A 23,647-nucleotide genomic window follows, 5' to 3' on the forward strand; every position below is an offset into this window, starting at 1 on the left:
AGTGGATGGCTGGGTGTGCTTGGCTCCTGGTGCTGATGGGTTATTGGATCTGGTTGCGAGTGGCAAGTTGGCTGGGTGTAGTGGCACATGTTCTCATTTTCAGCACTCCAGAGGCAGAGGCAGGCAGATCTCTGTGAATTTGAGGCCAGGCTGCTCTACAGAGTTATTCCAGGATAGCCAGGACAGAGTCTGTCTCTGAAAACAAGCAAACAAGCAAAGAAACAAATGTGTGTGTTTTGAAAAAAAAAAAAAACCAAGTTGTTTTCATGCTTCCATCTTGATGTGATCTTGGCCAGGCCTCTGGATTTCCCAGTTTTTTCTTAGTTTTTTTCTTTTGAGGCAGAGGTAATGAAATGATTATACAGAATTTTGTGTTTCAAGAAACGTTTGAGAACTCACATGGGAGAATCACCAAAGTGAATAAAACTCAACATTTTACCCAAGGAACTTACAGCTCGTTGAGAGGTGACAAGGAAAGGGAGAGCCAGCAGGTAGGTATAAATCATATATTTATTATATGTACACATTCACATATGTTTGTTTTGTTTTGTAGTGGCACTGAGGATCAACTCTCCAGTGTCCTTTACTTGGTAGGCAAGAGTTCTACCACTAAACTACATCCCTAGTCAGTTAAAAATATGCCCATAATTATGAACAAATGTTAGGCAGAATAAGATGAGGGAAGGTACCTCAGAAAGCCAGGTCTACTCTGTGAAGTTAGCATAGTATGGAAATTAGCAGTCATGTTGGTCTAGGAACGTTAAACATGTTTTTCCTCATTTGTACACTGATAACACATTACTAAATATGTGAGGTCTTATCTATGTGGCTTTCGTTACAGAAATAATAAAGTATCCCCTAAATAATGCGAGATTCAGTCATAGTGAAATAAAAATAAATGAGATAATTCTGTGTGAGCCATTAACAGTAATTCTATAGATTAAGTTAAATTCCTTTCCCCTATTTTATAAATGAAACAAATGGAGGCTCAGAGAGCTCCAGCAGGGCTGCCTGGGGATGTGCCTCGGTGATAGAATACTTGCCCACCAACCTGCCCCAGAGTAACCTTAGAGGCTAGGTTTCTACAATCAGTCTGGCTCCAGAGGGCTGAGCTCTGACTGCTCCATGTGGGAAGGAAACAAGAGACATCTCTTGTGTGTCCTGGAAAGGACAGCATGAGCCAGCACAGTAAGTACCTTTCATGGGATTCTAGGCACCAGATAAAGAGTCTTGATTTCAATCACTGAGCGCTTAGTCTGTGCCTCTCTACTAGTGTCATTTAGGGATTCCTGAACAGGAGAATAAACAGTGGCAAGTGTGTTTTAGGATTGATTCTACAGTGACTTGTCGGTGTGCCTATCTAGTGTGTGTCCAGTGCAGTGACGGTGGCGCCAAAAAGGAGGAGAATGCCAAGCTAGCTCACACCTGAACACCCAGGCTCCAGAGGAACGAGGGTTTGTGGTGGTGATGCTATCTGTGACCCTGTGCGTTGATAACGTTCCTTCATTTCCCAGTGAGTAGTCTGCAAGGTTTGTTTTTGGAAAGAAAACAAATGATGCTTTAGGAAGAAGTGCAGTAAAGTTTGATGACTGGCTTTAGGCCAAGGATTCTGCAGGATTGGGAAGCAGCTAGCCTCTTTTAATGAAAAGCATTCATAGTTTGAATAGAAATAATGATTTAAAAATTTTTTTGGATGGAGCTGTGTTTGTAGTTTAGTGTGGGGACACTTGACTAGCACAGATGAAGCTCTGGGTTCAATCACTAGCATTGTGAGGGATAAAGATAACTGAAGATGGCATAGCCAGAACTGTCTACATATGTATGGTCTCTGTAGCCATATTCCAACCCTGATTTTTCCTTTACACAATTACACAAGCGACTTAATGTTATTCAGTGTTGACCCAAGTCAGTGTTAATTCAAACAACTAAAAAATGTCAACAAGATGTTTTGTTTCTTGAGCGAAAACTATAGACAATCCAAAACCTGGTTTGTCGGAGACCATCTTAGAGAATCAGATGAAACCTTTAAGATTATTTTTTAGTTTTGAAGAGGTAGGTTAATCCTAATTATAGTAGGAGAGTAACAATAGGAGTTGGCTGAAGTCTGGAAGAGAACATGAAATAGGAAGAAGGAAGGTGTTGCCCACAGAGTGTGCTTACTGTAGCTAGAGCACCAAGCCGTGAAGATGACAGAGGAGGTCAGATGCAGAAGAGACTGAAAGAACCAGCTGACTCTGGATGGCTGTCTCAGTGCTCTGCCTACTCACTACCTTCGTGTGTTCAGACAAAACTTACATATTTGTTGGGCCTCATTTTTTCTCTGGGAAATAATGTTTCTCTGTCTCTCTCTGTCTCTCTGTTTCTGTCACTCTCTCTTTTTCTTTCTTTCTCACTCTCTCTCAAGCATATAAAACATGGCAGATTCCACCAGCATATAAAAGGACTGCCCACCACCCCAGTGCGGTCGGTCTCTCTCTCTCTCTCTCTCTCTCTCTCTCTCTCTCTCTCTCTTTCTCTCTCTCTTTCTCTCTCTCTCTCTCCATGTGTTCCTGGCTGGTCTCTCTCTCCATCCTTTCTGTCCTTCTCTGCCCCCTTCCCCTGCTTTGCCCGAGTGGCTCTGCTGTCTGTCTGCCTATTTACATGTCCACTCGTCTGCCTCTATCAGGTCCTTGCTCCACTTCCTTCCCCCAAATAAACTCCCTTATAACAGAAAAACAAAAAAACAAAACATGTCAGACTTTCTCATTATCAATGAGTATAGTCTCTTCAGCAAAATGTCACTGTAGTCATCGGCCTTTACCACCTGGCTTACTTCTCTGGTGCCTCCCAGATACGGAGGGGGATGCTATTAAAACAGGAGCAAAGAGATACTGTGAATCTGAATCTGAAGAATTGTTCATCGTAGATTAGATGACCTGGAGTCTTGATCTAGACACATCTTCTAGTTTATGGTCTCATATCTTGGAGGGTTTTGTGTCATTCTTATCAGTAAGCTCCTTCTAGAAACTGGAGAGACTGTTCAGCTAAGATCTCTTACAGTTCCTGCAGAAGCCCCCTCAGTGGGGTTTTCATGCCCGCCAGCATTGGGTGACTTACAGCTGCTAGTAACCTCAGCTTTAGGACATCCACCTCCTTTCTCTGGATTCTGTGAGCACCTGTACACCACACACACACATACACACACATACACACACATACACACACACACACACACACACACACACACACACACACACACATAATTAAAGAATAATACAAATAAATATTAAAACAAGAATCTCCCTCCTGACCAGGTATTCCAGGATCTCATTTGCAGGTAGATGATTTGGCTAAGACTTTGAAGATATTTTAGGAATGGGTTGGTTACTTTGGCAAGACTTTAAATCTTCTTCCTAAGACAGGGATGGAGATCACCCTACAAAGGATCCATGTACTGGGCGGGTTATGAGTTGATGAATGTGACTTGACTCATTGTCCTATCAAGCAGTTAACAGAAGCTACAAATTCCAGGGCTAAATATGTAAATGAAGTATAACCCAGAGAGATTGTATGTTTGGGACTCGGGGATCAGCCTTCTTCAAGGGCACCTGTTACACCGTCGAATAGGAAGTGAAGAGCAGGCGCATTGGTGTGCTGAAAGGCACTGATTGCTAGTTCGAGTAGCCAAAGTACACTGGTTACCTTGGGTGGTGAAGCAAGGGTGATTGGAGCAAAAGCTGGTATGCATGGATGTAGGCTCCTGCCTGGCACTCGCTTGTGTGTTCTTGGACAATGTTTGCGCTGTTTACGCTTCCTTGATCCTTTCTTCGCGATCACATTTGAAGCTGCTGGTACGTTTGTCTGTTACAGCCTGGATCTGAATTAGTTGCTATTATTTTCAACCAGATATCTTGGCAAACATAATGCTAAAATGGTTTACCCTCTTCTCCAAACCACTGTGGCCCATTTCTGAAATATTTTAACAGTAAGATGCTTTCTGATGGCTCTTACTTCCTCTCCATCCCTCTTCTTCAATGTTCCCTGAGCCTTGGGGGCCAGGGCTTAACACACTCAGCACTATAGTCTATTGTGTTAACTGCTGCCCGCTGCAGAGAGAAGCTTCTCTGGCGTAGGTTGGTAAAGCAGGGTAAAGCAGGTTTGGTTTTCTATCTAAAAAATACAAACTCACGTAGGGTGGAATAATGAACGTAGATCTACAGCATTTAGCAGAGACTGATGCATGGCCTTTCCTGTTTCATCCGCATCCATCTAATCCTCTCTTCCTTGGAATTGTGTTGAAGCAAATTCCAGACGTTATCATCTCATCTGTAAATATTTCTTCATATATTGATGATAAAGGACTCTGTAAACTTATCCAAATACCAGTATCATAAAGATGTACAGTTCTTGATATCAGATCGCTAAGCAGAATTTCGCAATTACTTAGTTGTCTCATAATTTGCGTAGGCTTTGCTTTTGGAGGGCGCCTCACTATGTAGCCCAGGCTAGCCTTGAATTTTTAGTCTCTGTCTTTTTATTGAAGAATTGAGTCATTGATATTAAGAAATATTAAGGAAAAATGAATGTTGTTTCCAGTTATTTTTGTTATTGGCAGTGGAGATATGTTTGTTTAGCTACCTTCTATTAGGGTTGTTGGAAGATTACTTTCTTGCTTTTTCTAGGTTGTAGTTTCCCTCCTTGTGTTGGAGTTTTCCACCAATTATCCTTTGAAGTGCTGGATTTGTGGTAAGATATTGTGTAAATTTGGTTTTATCATGGAATATTTTGGTTTCTCCATCAATATTGATTGAGAGTTTTGCTGGGTATGGTAGTCTGGGCTGGCATTTGTGTTCTCTTAGGGTCTGTATGATATCAGTCCAGGATCTTCTGGCTTTTATAGTCTCTGGTGAGAAGTCTGGTGTAATTCTTATAGGTCTGCCTTTATATGTTACTTTACCTTTTCCCCTTACTGCTTTTAGTATTTTTTCTTTGTTTTGTACACTTGATGTTTTGATTATTATGTGGTGGGAGGTATTTCTTTTCTGGTCTAAACTATTTGGAGTTCTGTAGGCTTCTTGTATATTTATGGACATCTCTTTCTGTAGGTTAGCAAAGTTTTCCTCTATAATTTTGTTGAAGATATTTACTGGTCCTTTAATTTGGGAGTCTTCCCCCTCATCTATGCCTATTATCCTTAGGTTTGGCCTTCTTATTGTGTCCTGGGTTTCCTGTATGTTTTGGGTTAGTAGCTTTTTGTATTTTGCATTTTCTTTGACAGTTGTGTCAATGTTTTCCATGGTATCTTCTGCACATGAGATTCTCTCTTCTATCTCTTGTATTCTGTTGGTGATGCTTGTGTCTATGACTCCTGATCTTTTTTCCTAGGTTTTCTATCTCCAGAGTAGTTTCCCTTTGTGAGTTCTTTATTGTTTCTACTTCCATTTTTAGATCTTGGATGGTTTTGTTTAATTCCTTCACCTGTTTGGTTGTGTTTTCTTGCAATTCATTAAAGGATTTTTGTGTTTCCTCTTTAAGGGCTTCTATCTGTCTACCTGTGTTCTCCTTAAATTCTTTGAGAGTGTTATTTATGTCCTTCTTAAAATCCTCTATCGTTGTCATGAGAAGTTATTTTAATTCTGGATCCTGCTTTTCCGGTGTGATGGGGTGTTTAGGGCTTGCTATGATGGGGGAACTGGGTGGTGATGATGCCATGTAACTTTGGATTCTGTTGCTTAAGTTCTTGCGCTTGCCTTTCACCATCTGGTTAACTCTAGTGCTGCCTGTACTTGCTGTCTCTGACTGAAGCTTGCCTTTCCAGTTATCTTGCTTGTGTCTGATCTCCTAGGGATCCAGATGTCTCTGTGATCTTCTCCAGCTGCTCTGAGTACAGTGGTACCTCTAGGATGACTCAGGATAAGGTGTCTCCAAGGTAGCAGTCCAGCTAGGTGTCCGCTGTTCTGGGTGCAGTGTCTCCTCTAGGATGTCTCAGGATAAGGTGCCCACTGTTCTGAGTGTAGTGGCTCTTCTAGGATATGTTGTCTGCCGCTCTAAGTTCAGTTGTTCCTCTGCCGCTCTGGGTTCAGTGGTACCTCTGCCACTCTGGGTTGAGTGGACCTTCCAGAATGTCTCGGGCAGAATCCGGTGTCCACACAAGAGCAGACTGGGCAGGGGTCTGCTCCAGGCCTCAGATCCGGGAGAGGGGTAGAAGGGGAGTGCTATTCCGCAGGGGTGGGGGTTTGGGTATCTGCTGGAATCTGAGCACTCCTGGCACCCAGCTATGTGTATACAGTGTGTGGGTCTTCCTACCTATGGCTCTGGGTTCAGTGGAGCCTCCAGGATGTCTTGGGTGGAATCCGGTGTCCATACAAGAGCAGAACATGATATAGCTGTCTCCTTGGAGGTCTGCCAGAGACTGATACATTCAGAGGCCGATGCTCACAGCTAACCACTGATCTGATCAAGGGTTTCCCAATGGAGAAGTTAGAGAGAAGACTGAAGGAGCAGAAAGGGTTTGTGACCCCATGAGGAAAGCAACAATACCAACCAACCAGAGCTCCCCAGGGTCTAAACCACCAGCCTGGGAGCACATAGGGAGGGACCCATGACTCCAGTGGTATATGTAGGGGAGGATGGACTTATCGGGCATAGGTGGGAGAGAAGATTCTTGGTTCCATGAAAAATGAACACAGAGTGTGTGTGTGTGGGGGAATGTGAGGGTGGGGAGGGGGTAGTGGGGACGGGGGTAGGTGGGGGCACAGCCTCATAGAAGCATGAGGAGGGGGGATGGGATAGGAGGTTTCTTGGTGGTGGGAGGAAGTGGGATAAGGGGATAAAATCTGAAATGTAAATATAATACCCAATTAAACAAAAACAAAAACAAAAAAAGGAGCAGACCAGGCAGGGGCTAGCCTTGAATTTTTAATGCCCCTGTTTCTCTGTGTACCTTGCCCAACTGCTTAGAACTTGCTTTTGTAGTACGTTAATTTGAGTTGGGTTTGTGTAAGTACTGTTGAGGTTGGTTGATTTATTACTTGTGTTTTGACCTTTGGACAAACCCTTCCCTCCCCCTGCCCTGCTCCTTTCTTCTTTTTATTACATTTTTCCTTGCTGTTTTTGTCATTGTTCTCTTGGTAAAGAAACTGGAGATCATGTGTCTTTTGCAGCTTCTTAGGATCTGGGTTTTGTGTATCCTGTTATTTTTAAGGAAATAAGAGTGAGTTAAGTTTTTAAAAGTGTTTTCAAGTGTATGCAAGTGCTTTGTTTTGTTTTACTTTAAATCAGTCTAGCTGCAGAGTTGTGAGACTTGATGAGGCAGGAACATTTAGACATCAGGTAGCTCGTCTTTCTCCTTGCCTTCGACTCATGGGACCCTATCGTGGCAGGTTACACGCAGAGGTGTCACTTATCCAGCTGAAATGCTCCGAGAGGAAAATGCCAGCCATTCCTTGTCAGTAACACCAAGCAGTTATTTTGGGCAGAGAAGGGAACGGCAGTTTTTTCCTGTTGAATCTACATGGGAGGCTGGGTGACAGAGTGTCTGCCTCAAACTCTTTGTTCCTGCACCCCTGTCTTCTTCTTTGCTATGAAGAACATTTCTCTCAGGACTACCCATTCCAGGGGAAACAGGATCACAGAATCATTTAGATTTGGAAAGACTTGCGGAGATCACTTGACCCTACCCAGAAACCTAACACAGAGACTCCCACCCCATCAGTACTTCCAGAACAAGGCTGTTTATGAGCACATCTCATCAGACACACCCCTCCTGCATTCCATTCCAGGTCCCTTCTTAGTTAAGCAAGATTAGTTATTAACTGTGTCTCTTTCTGCTGTGTATACCATACATGTGTCCAGAAAGCTTCCCTTGACTTTGAGGATGTTTGTTAGTTTTGCAACAGAGTTCTGCTCTGTGGACCTGGCTAGTCTGACACTCACTATGTAGCCCAAGCTGGCCATGTTTTCTTACTCAGCCTCTATCATGTTGAGCTTCCAGGCCTGTCTGAGCATTTTTAGGATCAACCTTAGTCTTCCTCCTCATCCTTTTTATCACATGGTACAGAAACTGTATCCAAGTATATATTGTGATTTTCATGACAAAACCTATGCTTTTAGGGGTAAATTTGAAGTGTGAAGGGATTATTTGAGATTGCTTTTTGGCCAGGGTGTGTGTGGTAGTTAATCTTTTGTGTTAGTTTGTCTGGGCTACAAGGCAGCAAGATACATAAACAAACATTTATGGATATTTTTCTGAGATTGTTTTTTTAGGGGCTTGGCGGGTGTGACAGGTTGCATACTCTCAGGGGTCCTGTTTGCGATAATGGACAGGAAATACCCGGCCCCAAGGACATTGTGTGGTTTTCTGTGCTTGTCTGTTTGGTGTGTGTATGTGTCTGCATGTGCGTGTGTGCTCATATGCACGTGTGTGTGCGCATGTGTGTCTAGAGACTGAATTCAGCAGGGCCTCCCACTGGCTATGTCGTCTTTGGGCTCTCCTCTCTAGGTGAAAGGGCAGTAACTACAGATCAGGAACTAGATTATTCTGGCTTCTCCTGTCTGGAGAGTGGTCAGTACTTAGTTGCAGGCGTGTTTTGCTGTTCTCTGTCTGGAATTCAGGTCTACCTTGCTCAGCAGTCTGTCACTCAGGACTCTGGCATTGAGGGTTGGGTGGTCTGTGAAAGCCAGCCAAAGTGAGGGTCAGTGGCCTCTTTGGATGTGACACATGGGAAGAGGGTGACGAAGCTGTGTTTCTTGTTCACCAGAGACATCACCTGTCCAGTAAGGTGACTGACTTATTACCCTGTTAGCTAGCCAGTAAGGATGCAGGGCTCTGAGACCATCCCCCCTCAAGAAGCAACTCTTCTACTTGGTTACTGATGAAGATGGACAAATGATTAACCCTTGCAGTCCCCAGTTGGATCTCCCTGCCTGTCCTGAATCCAGCCTTTTGGACTGCTGCCTGGAGTTGTCTTTACCAGTTTCTTCCAAATTGTGTGTCTTTGCTTGGACTCTTGTATGCAAACTATCCCTGGGGAGGGAGTGGTGGGCCAGGGCTGTGGGAAGCAGCAGAAAGAAGCTTTTAGATGCTGCTGCTGGATTTCTGGCTTACCCCCCCCCCCCAAGATGAGTAGGAGACAGGAAGGGCGCTTCAGTCTGGAGGCTGCTGAATGGAGCCACTCCTGGCCTTCTGCCCAGAGAGCACTTCCTTTCCCTGACAAGGCAGCTCTGCTGGCCTGGCCACCTGCCACCTGGCAGTGGCCTTAGCACATGACTCCTGTCCACCCAAGGTCTGAGGGAGTAGGCAGGAGGTTCCAGGTTTAGCCTGCCTCTTCTGAGTCACAAGGCTTTTTTGCCAGTTCCCCCATTTGCTATGATACAGGTTAGTCTGCCTAGGGGATGGGCCATATGCTCAGAGTTTGGCGTGTGTGTGTGTGTGTGTGTGTGTGTGTGTGTGTGTGTTTCCAATACAGGGTTTCTCTGTGCAGCCCTGGCTGTCCTGGAATTCACTCTGTAGACCAGGCTGGCCTCAAACTCACAGAGATCCTCCTGCCTCTGCCTTCTGAGTGCTGGGACTAAAGGGATATGCAACCATTGCCCAATGGTATTCTTAACACATATAATGAGTAACCTACTTTCCTGATAGTTGTAGGATCAGTGGAGAGAGACTGGATCAACGGTATGGTAAGTTGCATAGGTCCAGTCAAATGAGACACTGCTTCCCAGCCTGGGACTATCACAGCTGGCCTCTGATCTCCACGGGGGTGGGAGCTGTCCCACAGCAGCAGGGCAGTGGGTGTGTGTATGTGTGTGTGGATGCCACTGGAGGGTGGGAGTTGTTAGTGTTTTGTCACTTGGTGCTATTTCTGGCCTTAGTTTCTCTCTGTAAAATCTAGGGAGGTGGGAGGGTGGTATGGACTTGACTGCCCATCCGTAGGAAGTTAGATCTCATCTATAAAGGGGCGGGACCCTGATCAAAGGAATAGTTAACAGGTAGATCTAGAGGGGGCTAAACATCGCAGTAAACCCAGGTCAAAGTCTCATTTCCCACTCTCCTGGCTTCCTCTTCCCTCTGTTCCAGCCTTTTCCTCCTCTTTCTTTTTATAGAAGTACTTTGAGGGCAGGAATGCACTCCAGTTGACTGAGTGCTTGTGAAGACTGATCTCCTGGGTTTGGGTCTCAGTGCTGCACAAGCCGGGAAGACAGTACCTGTAATCTCAGGACCAGAAATTCAGGATTGTTTTGACTATGTAGGGAGCTCAACGGCAGCCTCGGACACAGACCATGTTGTTAACATATAACAACAAAAAAATCCCCCAAAGCTACTAGGTCATGTTTAACCCCCACCCGCTTTGGAAGTAGTATCTTCCAGGTGCATTGACTGGTCGTTTCAGACAGTTTCCAGATGACTTAAGCTCTTGAGCATTTTCCGGGTTACTTTAAGGCTAGTAACATTTTTAAAAGCTGGGACCACAGAGGAGGAACAAGGGACATGAAAATATGTAAATTTTAGAAATTTGGATTTAAACAGTGCTAGGGAGGTGCCCAGCTCCGTCTTTAAAGGCGGTGGTTGATTGACAAGGTGGAGCTTGTAAAACTGACTTAGTGCCTCTATTAGACAACTAACCTGGTTATCAAGGACTCAGGCACATTCAAACTCTTTTTAAAAATGATTCATTTTTATTGCATGCATGTTTGTGGCAGATCCCCTGGAAATGGAGTTACAGACAGCTGTGAGTTGCCACATGGGTGCTGGGAATTGAACCTGGGTCCTCTGGAAGAGCAGCCAGCGTTCTTAACTGCTGAGCCATCCCTCCACCTGCCCTCCACCTGCCCTCCACCTGCCCTCCACCTGCCCTCCACCTGCCCTCCACCTGCCCTCCACCTGCCCTCCACCTGCCCTCCACCTGCCCTCCACCTGCCCTCCCTGCCCCACATTCAAACTCTTAGAAGCATGGATCAGACACACAGCAGAGTGGTGGTGCTGGCTGCACCTGGGACTCTGTCCCATCAGCTCGTGCTGCTCCTTTGCCTCTGTGAGCCCCTAGAACTAGATGTGGAGTTAGTTTTTCCCGCTGGACCACTCCCCTTCCCTTATTAACCTCCTCTGTTCTTACTGGGGGAGTTGGCTCCTTTAGCGACAGTGTGTGAATGGGGTGTGCTAAGCCATACGCCCACTCCTCGGTTAGCTTTAGACCCAAGTTCTGTGCTTTAAGATGGATATTTTCGAAACTACCAACTGTTCACCCTGTATCCAGCTCCCTTCAGCAACCACCCACAACTTGATTCTTGTCTTCACATGCTGAGTTGTTTATTAACAGCAGGAAGGCTGAGGGAAATTCTACCTGGAGCCGGAAAAAGAATGTATTCCCAGGGAACATAGCTGTGGACAGTGACTTTGGTTTGCTGTACAATTATTTAAGTCAAGTACCTGGAACTTCAGAATAAAGTAATTAATTATAAACTCTATTCACGCTGTATCTAATGTGTCATCAGCTTTAACAAATGGTAATTTATCAGGCTCGTAGAATGACCCTGCAAGTAGGAGGGAACCTCCTTGTTTTTATGGACACAGAATGCGACCTCCAAGTCATGTGACTCACATAAAGTCAGGTAGCTGGTTGAGAGCAGACAGTTCAAGCATGGGTCAGTCTGGCTACAAAGTGATCACTCGGCCCTGCTGCCTACTCATTATCCATCCCTGGCTGAGCTCTCCCCTCCCCCCCGCCCCCCAGGAAAATGTTGCTAGTTTTTGAAAATGAGTAGGAGAGGAGTTGGAACAAAGTGGCTGAGTGTCTGCCGTGCCCAGCTGACATTCCCATTACCCCGCAGTGAGTAATGAAAGTTAAGTTCTGAAAGTTAAGTCCTCAGGAGTGACAGAACCCCAGCTGCTCCGCTTGTGGCTTTTGTTGCTTCTAGAATGATCACAGGTTTTTCATTAACATATTTGATCATACTGAAAATAAAGGCAACTTTTTTCCTGGGTTAAAAAAAAAATAATACATTTACTGTAGGAAATGCAAATACATACAGAAATGGCAAAGATCTCCAAAGTACCAGCAGCTGTCTGAGAAGGTGGGCTGGATCTCAGTCCGCTTTGTAGTTCACCAGGTGTGGGGCCTTGGTATAATCAGTTCTGTTGTTTCTTGTTTGTGAAGTTGGACATAGCCCACATCATTGGGTTTTGGTAAGATAAGCATTAACAGCCAGAAGCCTCCAAGAAGTGACCCACAGATGGTTAATATTTTAATGATGAGCTCCTGACCTTCCTTTCTGAGCCTGCGTATATATGTGTTAACCTACATACTACTGTGTCTATATTAATGAAAATAAGATATTTTTAAAACCAGCTGTAGCTTTTTATTAAGTAATGTATCTTGAACACCTATCCTTACATCTAAATAGCTTCCACCATTGCCTGATAGGGGTTTGCAATCCAGGATGGGATGGTGTGAGTGGAATTGAGTTTGTCATTGCAGGTCTGTGTGTGTGTGTGTGTGTGTGTGTGTGTGTGTGTGTGTGTGTGTGTGTGTGTGTGTCAGGGAGAGGGAGGATGAGGGCAGCAGGTATAGACTTCTAGTCTTCTGCTAACATATGGCATTTTAAAACAAATTTGTTAACATTGTTGCTTTTGGTTGATAGGGGCTCTTCTTTCCAGCTCCTTCTTAACCCTCCCTCCCCTTGTGGTGAGGATGAAGGAGGATTCCTTTGGGAGCTCAGAGCCTGCCTTGTTTCTGTGTGGTGGTCCTGTGGATTCACCAGTCTCAGTAGGGGAGCTCAAAGCCTAGCTCTCTTTGAAGTTAGAGATACAGAGCTCCTGCATTTGATCTGATCTCTGGGTTCACAGGAAGTCACCAACCAGCGCATCCTCTGCTTCTTGCTGTCCAAGATCTCAGAGGTAAAGCTGTATTCCAGGTTGGACCACCACACTCCACCCTTCAGGGAGGTGGGCTGCAGTCGCTGTCCTTGCCGTTTTAGTTTTGGGATACACCCTTTTTCTCTTGCTGCAGTCAGCTGGTTAGAAACCTCTCTTGAATCCCTCCCCCACCAGCAAACCTATAAGCCACATTTGCAAACCTTGCATGAGCCCTGGCCCTCAACACCACCTTCCAGTGCACCGTATGTGCAGATTCAAGGGATGTACCTGACTGTTGAGCCTAACCTCCAGAAGGCAAACGAGTGATGCAGAGTGTGACTGAGGACAGAAGTCTCATGTGGCATTCACCTCTGAGAAGGTTCACGACTATAATAATATTCCTTTCTTCCTTTGAAACTTGGCAGCTGGCAGCGAAGTTGGTCCACCTTCAAAGGAACCACCTGCCCTGCATGATGTTGTTGACTAAGTTCAGACACAACAGCTTCCCTTAGGAAATTTAAGGGAAGGGCTCAATCTTTACACTTAAGGAGTGAGTATATCATCACCATGGAGAAAGATCTGAGACACTGCTGGGGTGCTGTGTCTGCCCAAATCATAGAGGAGCCACTGTATCTTCAAGAGGCATGCCGAGAGGAACAATGCATGCATTCCACAGCAGAGCACTAACGACTCTCTGATGTCTTCTAAAGTGCTTTTTAGAAGTGCTCTCCCTGTGAGAAAGGTTAAGTAGCACTACCTCTTTCCACTGATGAGACTGAGCCTATGAGAGGCTAGTTGACTTCCCTTGGGCCTGCCTGACCCAGGGGAGGGATCTCCTCGATGCAGAACTCCTGCTTTTCACACCAAGGAAGGCCTGGGTAGAGGAGGGAAAGCTCCTTGCCAAGGATGGGACATCCTTGCTCACCATACCTTTCTTTGCTCTTTGTATTTTAGCATTTTCTTTTTCTGAGACAGGGTCTCTCTCCTGTAGCACAGCTGCCCTCTGACTCACTGTTTGAGATTCTGATTCTCTTGCCTCCACCTCCTGAGCGCTGAGATCGCAGTTACACATGGGCACATCTGGTTCTGTGCTGTGCCTGGGACTCTTAACTCAGGGTTTGCATACGAGGCAAGTATCCTATCAAGATGTACCTGAGATGCATCTCCTGCCACTACTGCCTCCACCCCTTCTTCCCAGGCAAGGGATCAAGTCTACAGCCTTATTCTTGCAGTCCTCTCTGAGGATTGCTTAGACAGTGGTACTGCAGACCAAGATCCTTGACCTGGATGTGCCTTTCCTTCCTTGAGCTAAGCTGCAAGCATGGCGAATGGCAGAAAGTAATTATTTTTGGCTCAATTTCCCAGTGTTGACATGATTCGCTTTGCATTTGAGTTGCAAACCAAACATCCACAGAGGGCTTCAGAATCTTACGCTGGTGGGGCTTTTTTTTTTTTTTTTTTTTTTTGGATTACCAGTCCTTGATACATGTTCCTTTTCAAGTTCGTCTAGAACTGACATGCCACACTAAATACAGTTCAGACTGTGGATGCGGTCTGTACCACAGCAGGCCCTAGCATCCAGCTCTTGCCTCCAACCAGCCTGCCACGGTTTTGATCGTCTTGGCTTTCTTCTTCTAAAGATCTAGCAGAGCCTTGCTGCAGAGCCAGGCTGAGTGTGCCTTGGAAGACAGTAGTCTTAGATAAGAAGCTGCCATATTGAAGTTTGTTATTCTCCTGTATAGAGTGTACTTTCCCTCCAGCTCCATAAAGGGCCTCCACTAATTCGCTAAATGCTCGTAAGAATGTTTCAGGCTTATGGAGGGCAGACTTCCCAAAATGGAGGAAACAAAGGATAGCAAAACTGGCTTCCTGTCTACACTAGAGGTTTCATGGACTAAAGAGAATTGTTATTAGGGCTTTTCTTTTTTTCTTTTTCTTTCTTTCTTTTCTAACCTTAAGGGTTTTTTTTTTTTTTTTTTTTTTTTGTTGTTGTTGTTGTTGTTGTTTTTGTTTTTGTTTTTCCCAGCCATAGTGGTGGTTTTTCCTCTTCTGGGGACAGAAGAGTTTAGAGGTATCCAGAGTGGTCTAGGGTTTAACATGCCACGATAGCCTTTTCAACTCCCAAGTTATTGGCAAGAGAATTGCTCATGTTTTGTACCAAGGAGGTTGAAAACATCAAACTCCACATTCAGTGTGGCCAGGTGGACGTGTGTGGCCAGGTGGACGTGTGTGGCCAGGTGGACGTGTGTGGCCAGGTGGACGTGTGTGGCCAGGTGGACGTGTGTGGCCAGGTGGACACGTGTGGCCAGGTGGACATGGCCTCTGAGGTTCCACATGTGCTAAACGTGTCAGTGGCAAGTACAGAGTCAGGACACTAAATAAACATGAAAGGTTTCTAAACAATTGAAAGAAAAATGCCATAGTCCTAGAATCCCAGCCACTCAGGAGACAGATGCAGAAGACAGAAAGTTCAAGATCTATCTGGGCTACAGAATGAGTTTAAGGCCATCTTGGGTAACTTAGCAAGACCTTGTTCCAAAATAATAACTAAGTAGCGGGACATGTAACTCAGTAGTAGAGTGGTTGCTTGCAGTCCTAGGTTCAATCCCCCTGCACTGTGGACTAAAGTAAAACTGAAACAAACAAAAACAATGTTTATGTCAATGTTAAGTCATAAATGTACACTCAGAAATTTACCTCACAGACTGAACTGATTTAGTTTTGGTCCCATGAGTGTTGGCATGTGGCTATTGTTCCTCCCCTACCCAAATGCCCTATTTTCCACAGTTGTTTATGCACGCATGGTGTGCGTGTGATAGTGAGTTGACTTGCTGGTGGCACTTGCCACTCTGTGTTTTATTGGATGGAGAAATCAAGACCACATGTAGTAAAAGTTTGAATCCAGGTTGATAGAACCTTTCCTCTCTGTGTTTTGTCTGAGCAGGGACTCTTGCTTACCCCCTTCGCCCTTCTCTTGCTGGATGGAACAGGAAGATAATCAGGGTGTGTGTGAACACCAGACTTCTGAAGACAGAGGCATGGGTTCTGACTTTGAGAACTCTGAGGACCAGGACCGAGAAGGGGACCCAGAAGAAAGAGGAGTGGGCTCTGATCCACAGGACACAGAAGAAAGAGGCCACCTGGAACAGGAGGTGGACTCCAACCCACCAGGTGATGATCTAAGAGGGGACTCACAAGAGAGGGACATAGTGTTCACTGTCTGTTCAGGTGAGAAGACTGAGTATCCTCTGAGGTTGCAGAACCCACATTTACTTACATTGGATTCTACTGGCATACAACCAGGGCCAGCATCCTGGGGACCTAGAGGTGGGCTCTCTAGAGGCCATTGAGCAGGATTCTCAACTGACTTGGCTCTCCGAATGTCGGAGCCGTGAGTATCCATTCCTTTAATACCATCCACCACTGAGGCCACACTGGTAAGTATGGGTGCTGCTTCTTGTGACAGATGAACACTGCAGTGAAAGCACAGGTGATACTGGGGCCTATCTCATAGATGTTGGGGGAGTAACATGGTACGTTGGATTTAAACAGTGACTTAGGAGCCTAGAGAGAGCTTACTACTCTTGTAGAAGACCTGAGTTCAGTTCTAAGCACCCATATCATTCTGTTTATAACTACCTGGAATCAGTTCCAGGGGGTCCAGTGTCCTCATCTCTGCAGGTACCCGCATGTCCTTGGTACACACAAACTCACATTCATACGTAAATATATATATTTATTTATATAAGAGTGACTTAGCACAGTGCCGGGTGAAGTACATTGATATTTCTAGTTAAATCATCATTTTTCTCTAGATATGCAAATTTGGTGGTTAAGTGACCTACCTGTGTTCATGAGGCTGATTACCCAAGTGCCCAAGTTTCCTGGTTACCACCCGTGCTATTTCTGACCTGAAAGCAAATGCTGGGTCTCTAGCTACTTCCTTGTTTCTGTCCTTGGGCATTGATTGCTTTGTTCTGTTCAGGATATACAGAGGGGACAGAAAAGAGCTGAAATACTGTCTGGCCAGGACTGTGTGTTTACATTCCTTTCCTACGACAGAGTTCCAGACTCCCTGCTCCTCTCCTCCACAGTACACACAAGCCCTCTGCTTGAGGAGGAAGCAACCATAGACTGACAGGTCTATATCTGCTACCAGTTAACTTGGTCTTACTAGTTCTAGGCTGCTTGTCATCCCTTACCCATCCCTCCTTCACTGATGCTGAGTTCAGTTTGCTCATAGGTACCTGCAACCTGCTACTGAGGACAGCAGTGAATGCTCCAACACAACACTGTAAATGTAATTAAAACTCGAGGTTGTGTGTGTATGTGTGCATGTGTGGGTTGTTGTGTGTGTCAAAGGTTGTCCTTTGCCATTATTTCTCAGGAGCCATCTAACTTGAATTTTGAGATAGGGTCTCTTTGGCCTAGAGCTCACTGAGGTAGGCTAGGTTGGCTGGTCAGCAAGCCTCAGGCTGTCTGAGAATTGAAAACACTAGCCACCCCACTTGGCTTTTTCCCCCAACAGAATATTTTTATTGATTATTTTGGAATGTCACATCATGTACTCATTACAGTCACTTCCTAGTTTGTTTCCCTACCCTTGTAACTTCCCTCCCCCCCACTGAACAAAAGATGGAGAAAAGAAGAAAGGGGTCTATTTAGTAGGTTCTGGGTATCAGAATTAGATCATAATGCATGTACGGCAGTGTAGCCCAGTGGTTCTCAACCTATGGGTCCCGACCCCTTTAGGGGTATCTAACAACCCTTTCACAGGGGTAGCCTGAGATCCTTGGAAAACACAGATATTTACATTACAATTCACAACAGTAGCAAAATTACAGTTATGAAGTAGCACGGGAAATGATTTTTATGGTTGGGGGTCACCACAACATGAGGAACTGTATTAAAGGGTCGCAGCATCAGGAAGGCTGAGGACCAGTGCTTTAGAGAGGAGCTCTCCTGATTTTTTTTCTTAAGACTTGACAGCTTCTGGAGCACAAACTTTGTGGATGACAACACATTGTTGCAATGTCAAAGGTTGGACATGCTCTCGTGTTGTTCCCAGACTGAGCAAATGGTTTTCTTTCTTTCTTTCTTTCTTTCTTTCTTTCTTTCTTTCTTTCTTTCTTTCTTTCTTTCTTTCTTTCTTTCTTTCTTTATTTCTTTATTTCTTTCTTTCTTTCCTTCCTTCCTTCCTTCCTTCCTTTCTTGTTTGTTTGTTTTGTTTTAGAATCTGTCTGGGTCCTGATGAGTCCCACTGGTCTCTTACTTTTCCTGACTAACGTGACTTGTGTTTTGAGGCTCTAGCTTTAGAAAGTATGGTTGAGGAAAAAAAAAATATACCCCCCCCCCTTCCTTCTGGAGATATATTCCTATCTGGTACAGACCTGGCCATTTGCAGGCTTCAGGCGATTCAGCTGAGCAGAGCCTGGGGTGTCTAGTTGGTGGAGTCTGCCAGAAGGGGTGTCAGTGGGGCAGAGTGCACTGTCCATTAGTCTTACTGGGAGGAGCCGGGTGGGGAAGAGGCTGGAGTAAACGGTAGGGGTAAGGAGGCTGGGGGAGGGGCGTCACTGCTTTGGGCTCCTTGTAGGGCTGTTCCCCTAGCTTTACCTTCGCACATCGGGTCTACTTGACCCCATTGCCAACTTGTCTGTTTCAGAGGGGCTGCTGAGTGAGGAAGAAGAGGCTATCTTCCGTGAGGAAGAGGACGACCAGCCTGGTGTGGCTGACATGGCGCTGTTCCCAGGACTCTCAGAATCTGACGGCATATCCCGGAGTCCCGGAGGAGAGGACGAGGAGGAGGAAGACGAAGAGGAGGAAAGCGCTGGGGAGAACCACTTGATAGCCGAGGAAGAGCCATTGCCTACTCCAGTGCTTCCCTGGAGGCGTCACCTCTCCCTGGGCGGTCGACACCGGGGTGACAAGCCTGCTCGTCGCCGCTTCCACCGGCTCCATCACCCCATGGCCGTGGACCTCGGGGAACTCGACAGCCTGATGGCCAGCATCATGGACGCGCCCACCATCTGCCCGGACTGCGGGGAGAGCTTTAGCCCCGGCGCCGCATTCCTGCAGCACCAGCGCATTCACCGCCTGGCGGAGGCCGCGGCCGTGGCCAGCCTGGAGCCCTTCGGTTTGGCGGGAGAGTGCGGAGGGGTGGTGGGGATGATGGGCGTGGGCATGGGCGTGGCCGGCGGCTTCGGGGCGGGGCCCACGCTGGCCCGGCCCCCTCGCGAGAAGCCCTTCCGCTGCGGGGAGTGCGGCAAAGGCTTCAGCCGCAACACCTACCTAACCAACCATCTGCGGCTGCACACGGGCGAGCGGCCCAACTTGTGCGCCAACTGCGGCAAGAGCTTCAGCTGGCGCGCCGACCTGCTCAAGCACCGGCGCCTGCACACGGGCGAGAAGCCCTACCCGTGCCCGGAGTGCGGCGAAGCCTTCAGCCTCAGCTCGCACTTGCTCAGCCACCGGCGCGCGCACGCGGCGGCGGGCGGCGCGGGCTCGGCGGACTCGGCGGCGGCGCTGCGGCCCTTCGCGTGTGGAGAGTGCGGCAAGGGTTTCGTGCGCCGCTCGCATCTGGCCAACCACCAGCGCATCCACACCGGCGAGAAGCCGCACGGCTGCGGCGAGTGCGGCAAGCGTTTCAGCTGGCGCTCGGACCTGGTGAAGCACCAGCGCGTGCACACGGGCGAGAAGCCCTACATGTGCTCCGAGTGCGGCGAGACCTTCAGCGTGAGCTCGCACCTCTTCACGCACAAGCGCACGCACTCGGGCGAGCGGCCCTACGTGTGCCGCGAGTGCGGCAAGGGCTTCGGCCGCAACTCGCACCTCGTCAACCACTTGCGCGTGCACACCGGCGAGAAGCCCTTCGGCTGCGGCCAGTGCGAGAAGCGCTTTAGCGACTTCTCCACGCTTACGCAGCATCAGCGCACGCACACCGGCGAGAAGCCCTACACATGCTTCGAGTGCGGCAAGAGCTTCATCCAGAGCTCCCACCTCATCCGCCACCGGCGCATCCACACCGGCAACAAGCCTCACAAGTGCGCGGGCTGCGGCAAGGGCTTCCGCTACAAGACGCACCTTGCGCAGCACCAGAAGTTGCACTTGTGCTAGGGAGGGCATCCGATCTGGCTACTGATCTGTGGATGTTGGGGGAAGGGGCTGGAGCGACAGCCTGAGAGTGTCTGAGGGAGCCTTTTGGTGTTTGGCACCCCACCCCCCAAGGGGACCTACCTCCACCATCGAAGTAACTCTTAGAAGATGTGCTTGACTTGGTAGCTTAGTTAAATACACCCTGCAAAGAGTGTAGACTTTGGGTGAGCACACGTTTTGAGGAACCCGAGGAAAGGCGTTTGGGGCTGCGTAGAGAGGGTTGAGAGGGTTAGGCTGACGCGTTTGAGAGAACCGGGATAGGTGATTTGTTTGGAGTTACAGGGGTACAACAAAACGCGGGTAGAAATAAGGCTGTCACGCTCCCGGGGTGTGGTAAGCCTGTGTTTGCCCTGACACCTCTCATATCAGCTATAGTACAACCCTTCTCATTCCTATAGAAGAGGTTGTTTAGTATCCACTTCTCTTTCTATGAGCCCCAGCTGCTGTTTTGAGACATCCAGGGGAAATCGAGCAGAAAAACTGCACAGTTACTTCAAAGGGCAATCTTTGATTTAGAAATTCACATAAATTGGTTCTCAGATCTCTTAGGAAATCCTGCACCTGTTTCTTCGCTAATTCTTGAAACTACTCAAGCTTCATGTAGGATCAGGGGTGCCTAGGAATGGCCTATGTAAATCTCAGTTCAACTTGGAGAGTAGGTTTCAGGAGAAAGGTAGACTGTCAACAGTCGCCTCAGAAACCTGTTCACAAAAGTCAACCAGCTAGCCCAGTTTTGCTGGCATTGTGTAGAACAGGGAAGCTGAGTTCGTTGGATGGGTTGCCTTCATTTGCATGTGTGTGCCTGACCCCAGGAACCCCAACTTATACACAAATTAATGAGGGATTTGATCCAAACAGGAGTTTCCGTCCTGCCCGCCCCCCCTCACCCCCTTTGATAAGAGACACGGATGTACACGTGGAGGGCGCAGTCAGGGAGAGGTGGAAACAGAAAATTGCCAAATAGCACAAACAGTGAATGTTTTCTAATTCTACAAGATGCCAAAATAGCACTTTTGTATTGAACAGAGTGCTTTATGCTTTTTAATGACTGTTAGTGTTTCTCACATGCCTGTGAGATAAATCAGTATTGAAAACTGTGATTTGGGAAAAGTCTGGGGAAGGAGCATGGCAAGCCTTTCAAAGAAAGGCCGAGGACCATGAATGGCCGAGCCTGACCTTTTGTGTTCTCAAGCTCAGTTGCTAGGATGACTTACGTGCTCTGATTTATATAATAAAGCAAGAAGACTGAACATTCTTACACTTGGTGGAAAAATTAAAGCCTAGAAGGACCAAAGATGTCCTTATTGACAAAGCTGGCCTTTGTCACCTGATTCCAGTGTTCTCACTATCTTCTATTTCTAGTAGGGAGCTGTAGTCAAATGACTTGTACAGATTTTGGTTACCTACCCTGAAAACCCCTCCCCTGGATTAACCTTTGAAGTCAGTGTTGTGGCAGGCAGTGAAGTTTTCTTCACCAGCATTTATTACCCTAGATTGTTCATGGGAATCTCAAACTGTTGGACACAGTTGAAGGTGGGGTGGAGAAACTACACAATTGTTTTTACAATTTTGGCCAAGTTTCTGTGAATGCTAGCAATTTATACTTGATTATTTGTATTTTAGTAATGAGCTTCTCTGGGGACTCTAGGGAAGCATTTTTGTTTTTTATTTTTTTCATTCTAAGAACACTAAAAAAAAAAAAAAAAAAGCAAAAAAAAAAAAAAAAAAAAAAAAAAAAGCTGGAGAACATCCAGGCTTTTGTATATTACCTGCTGATCTTGTCCACTTAATCTGTTTACTGTTGTTCACAGATGAAAATAGATGCTCACACTAGGGATAGTTTTGAAAAACACTAATTCTCTTCCAGTTTTCTTTAGTGAAGACTTACACATGCAAACTCCGTGCCCCTTATTTATTCTGACTCTTGCCGTCTGGATGCCCAGTGTATGAGACCCACTTAGAACAACACAGTCAATTTGTAGGCAATTTTAAAGCTCTGGCGGTCCTGGAACTCAGTATGTAGACCGGGCTGTCCTTAAACTCAGAGCTCTGCCTGCCTCTGGAATGCTGGGATTCCAGGCAACCCCATCACAACCAGGTTTTTTGTTTTTCTCTTTCCCCCACATCTACCTCTTTCCTGTTTTAAGTTCTCTCAAGTGTGTGCCAATGAAATCTAATCTGACTTTTGATTCTTCATATATATTTTAGCCACTTTATGGGCTTTTTGTTTTGTTTTGGCTTTTTGCTGCCATTATTACAGACAGTATAGCCATTATCAAATGTGATACAGGACAGCAAGCAGCTTTAGACAGTGGGTTTGATGGCGTGAAGTAATGGCAGTAGAAACCCATGGACTTCTCTCTCTTGTTTGTTCTATTGCTGTGGATAAGAGAGTCAGCTACTGTGTTATTCCTTGTCTGAGCCAAACCCCCAGCAGAAGAAACGGTCCAGCCACCAATGCGTGCACGAACAGTGTATTTAAAATGTGATTCTATTTTTCTTCTTCAGGGAACATGCCGGCATTACGTGAAATTCCAAGCGCCCAGGTGGTTATTTCTTGTCTTCCGTCTTAGAAGAATAGTGTTTCTTCAGGATACTCTTGTGACTGTGGTTCATGCTTGAAATGTTAGATTTCACGATCCAACTTGTTACTGAGTTGGAGGCATTTGTACTATTTATTTCCTGGGGAATTTGGCCAAAGGCCGGCTTCTTTTGCTGTCTTTAATAAGCAAAACTTGAAGAAGTTTATGTTCTGGGGCAGAAGGAGAAGGCGGGCAGTTAACCCTTTGAGCTATGTCGTCTTTACAGTCTAGAGACTGTACATATATATGAAAAGTAAAAAAAAAAAAATTATAAAAAGACCGATGTTCATAGACAATCTGAGCTGTCTGTCTGAGATCTGGGCACACTTTCCATGTTAGTGCTTGTTTACATCTGTTTGTTAAAGTGGTAAGTAATTTAATGATTCCAAGAGTCCCTGATTCTGTGAGTACACTCCTGTATGTGAGAACTGCCCTGTTTTCAGGTTGTTTTATTTAATGATGGTACCTTGGACAGCATCCTAGTGTTCAGCAACCCACATGGGCTATTTGTCATTAAATCCCTACCAATCTTTTATCATATCATCCTTCTATATTATGTGTCACGTGTTTGTAAGTGAAATTTTACTGGGGTGCAGTTTCACCCACACTGTCCACAGAAACTGTCTGCGGAGACATTCATGCAAAGCTGAATAATTGTGACAGAAATCACAAGGGCCATGATCCTAAAATATTTACTATCATACTTTTAAAAGCACAGTCTGGCGGGGGTGTAGTGAGCATGCTACAAGAAGCTGCTATGGGATGAAGTGTGAGACTAGCCTGGTCTACGTAGTACGACACTGACTCAAAATCACTGATTCTCTTCATCTGTGTATGTATGTAATGCGCACATGTATGCCCTCGTTTGCTTTCTGTGGTTGTGATAAAACACCACGGTCAAACACAGCTCGAGGAGGAAGGGGTTCACATGACTTCCTTGTTTTAATCACAGCCCATCATGAAAGGAAATCAGGGCGAGAACCTAGAGGTGGGAACTGAAGCAGAGGCCACAGAGGAATGTTCCGGAATATTCCTTACAGGCTTGCTCCCCCAGGCTTGCTCTGCTTGCTCCAAGCATCTTTAT

At 46.2% G+C, this 23,647-nt stretch overlaps 1 protein-coding gene across 3 annotated transcripts in view; it reads left to right on the forward strand.

Annotated features, from left to right (window-relative positions):
- The window catches only part of Znf697 (zinc finger protein 697), a 34,913-nt gene extending 11,799 nt beyond the window's left edge, over positions 1 to 23,114 (forward strand). For 2 of the 3 annotated variants that reach the window (XM_034501100.2, XM_076933010.1), the window contains 2 exons: positions 15,774 to 16,000; positions 18,492 to 23,114. In XM_034501100.2, the coding sequence (XP_034356991.1) occupies positions 15,811 to 16,000; positions 18,492 to 19,942 (1,641 nt within the window). In that variant the 5' untranslated portion in view covers positions 15,774 to 15,810 and the 3' untranslated portion in view covers positions 19,943 to 23,114. Of the gene's footprint in view, positions 1 to 896; positions 1,514 to 15,773; positions 16,001 to 18,491 lie in introns of those variants that run through there. The other variant, XM_076933011.1, reaches the window with a different exon arrangement.
- The last annotated feature ends 533 nt before the right edge of the window (positions 23,115 to 23,647 follow it).

Source organism: Arvicanthis niloticus, chromosome 4, assembly GCF_011762505.2.
Source record: "Arvicanthis niloticus isolate mArvNil1 chromosome 4, mArvNil1.pat.X, whole genome shotgun sequence".
NCBI lineage: Eukaryota > Metazoa > Chordata > Mammalia > Rodentia > Muridae > Arvicanthis > Arvicanthis niloticus.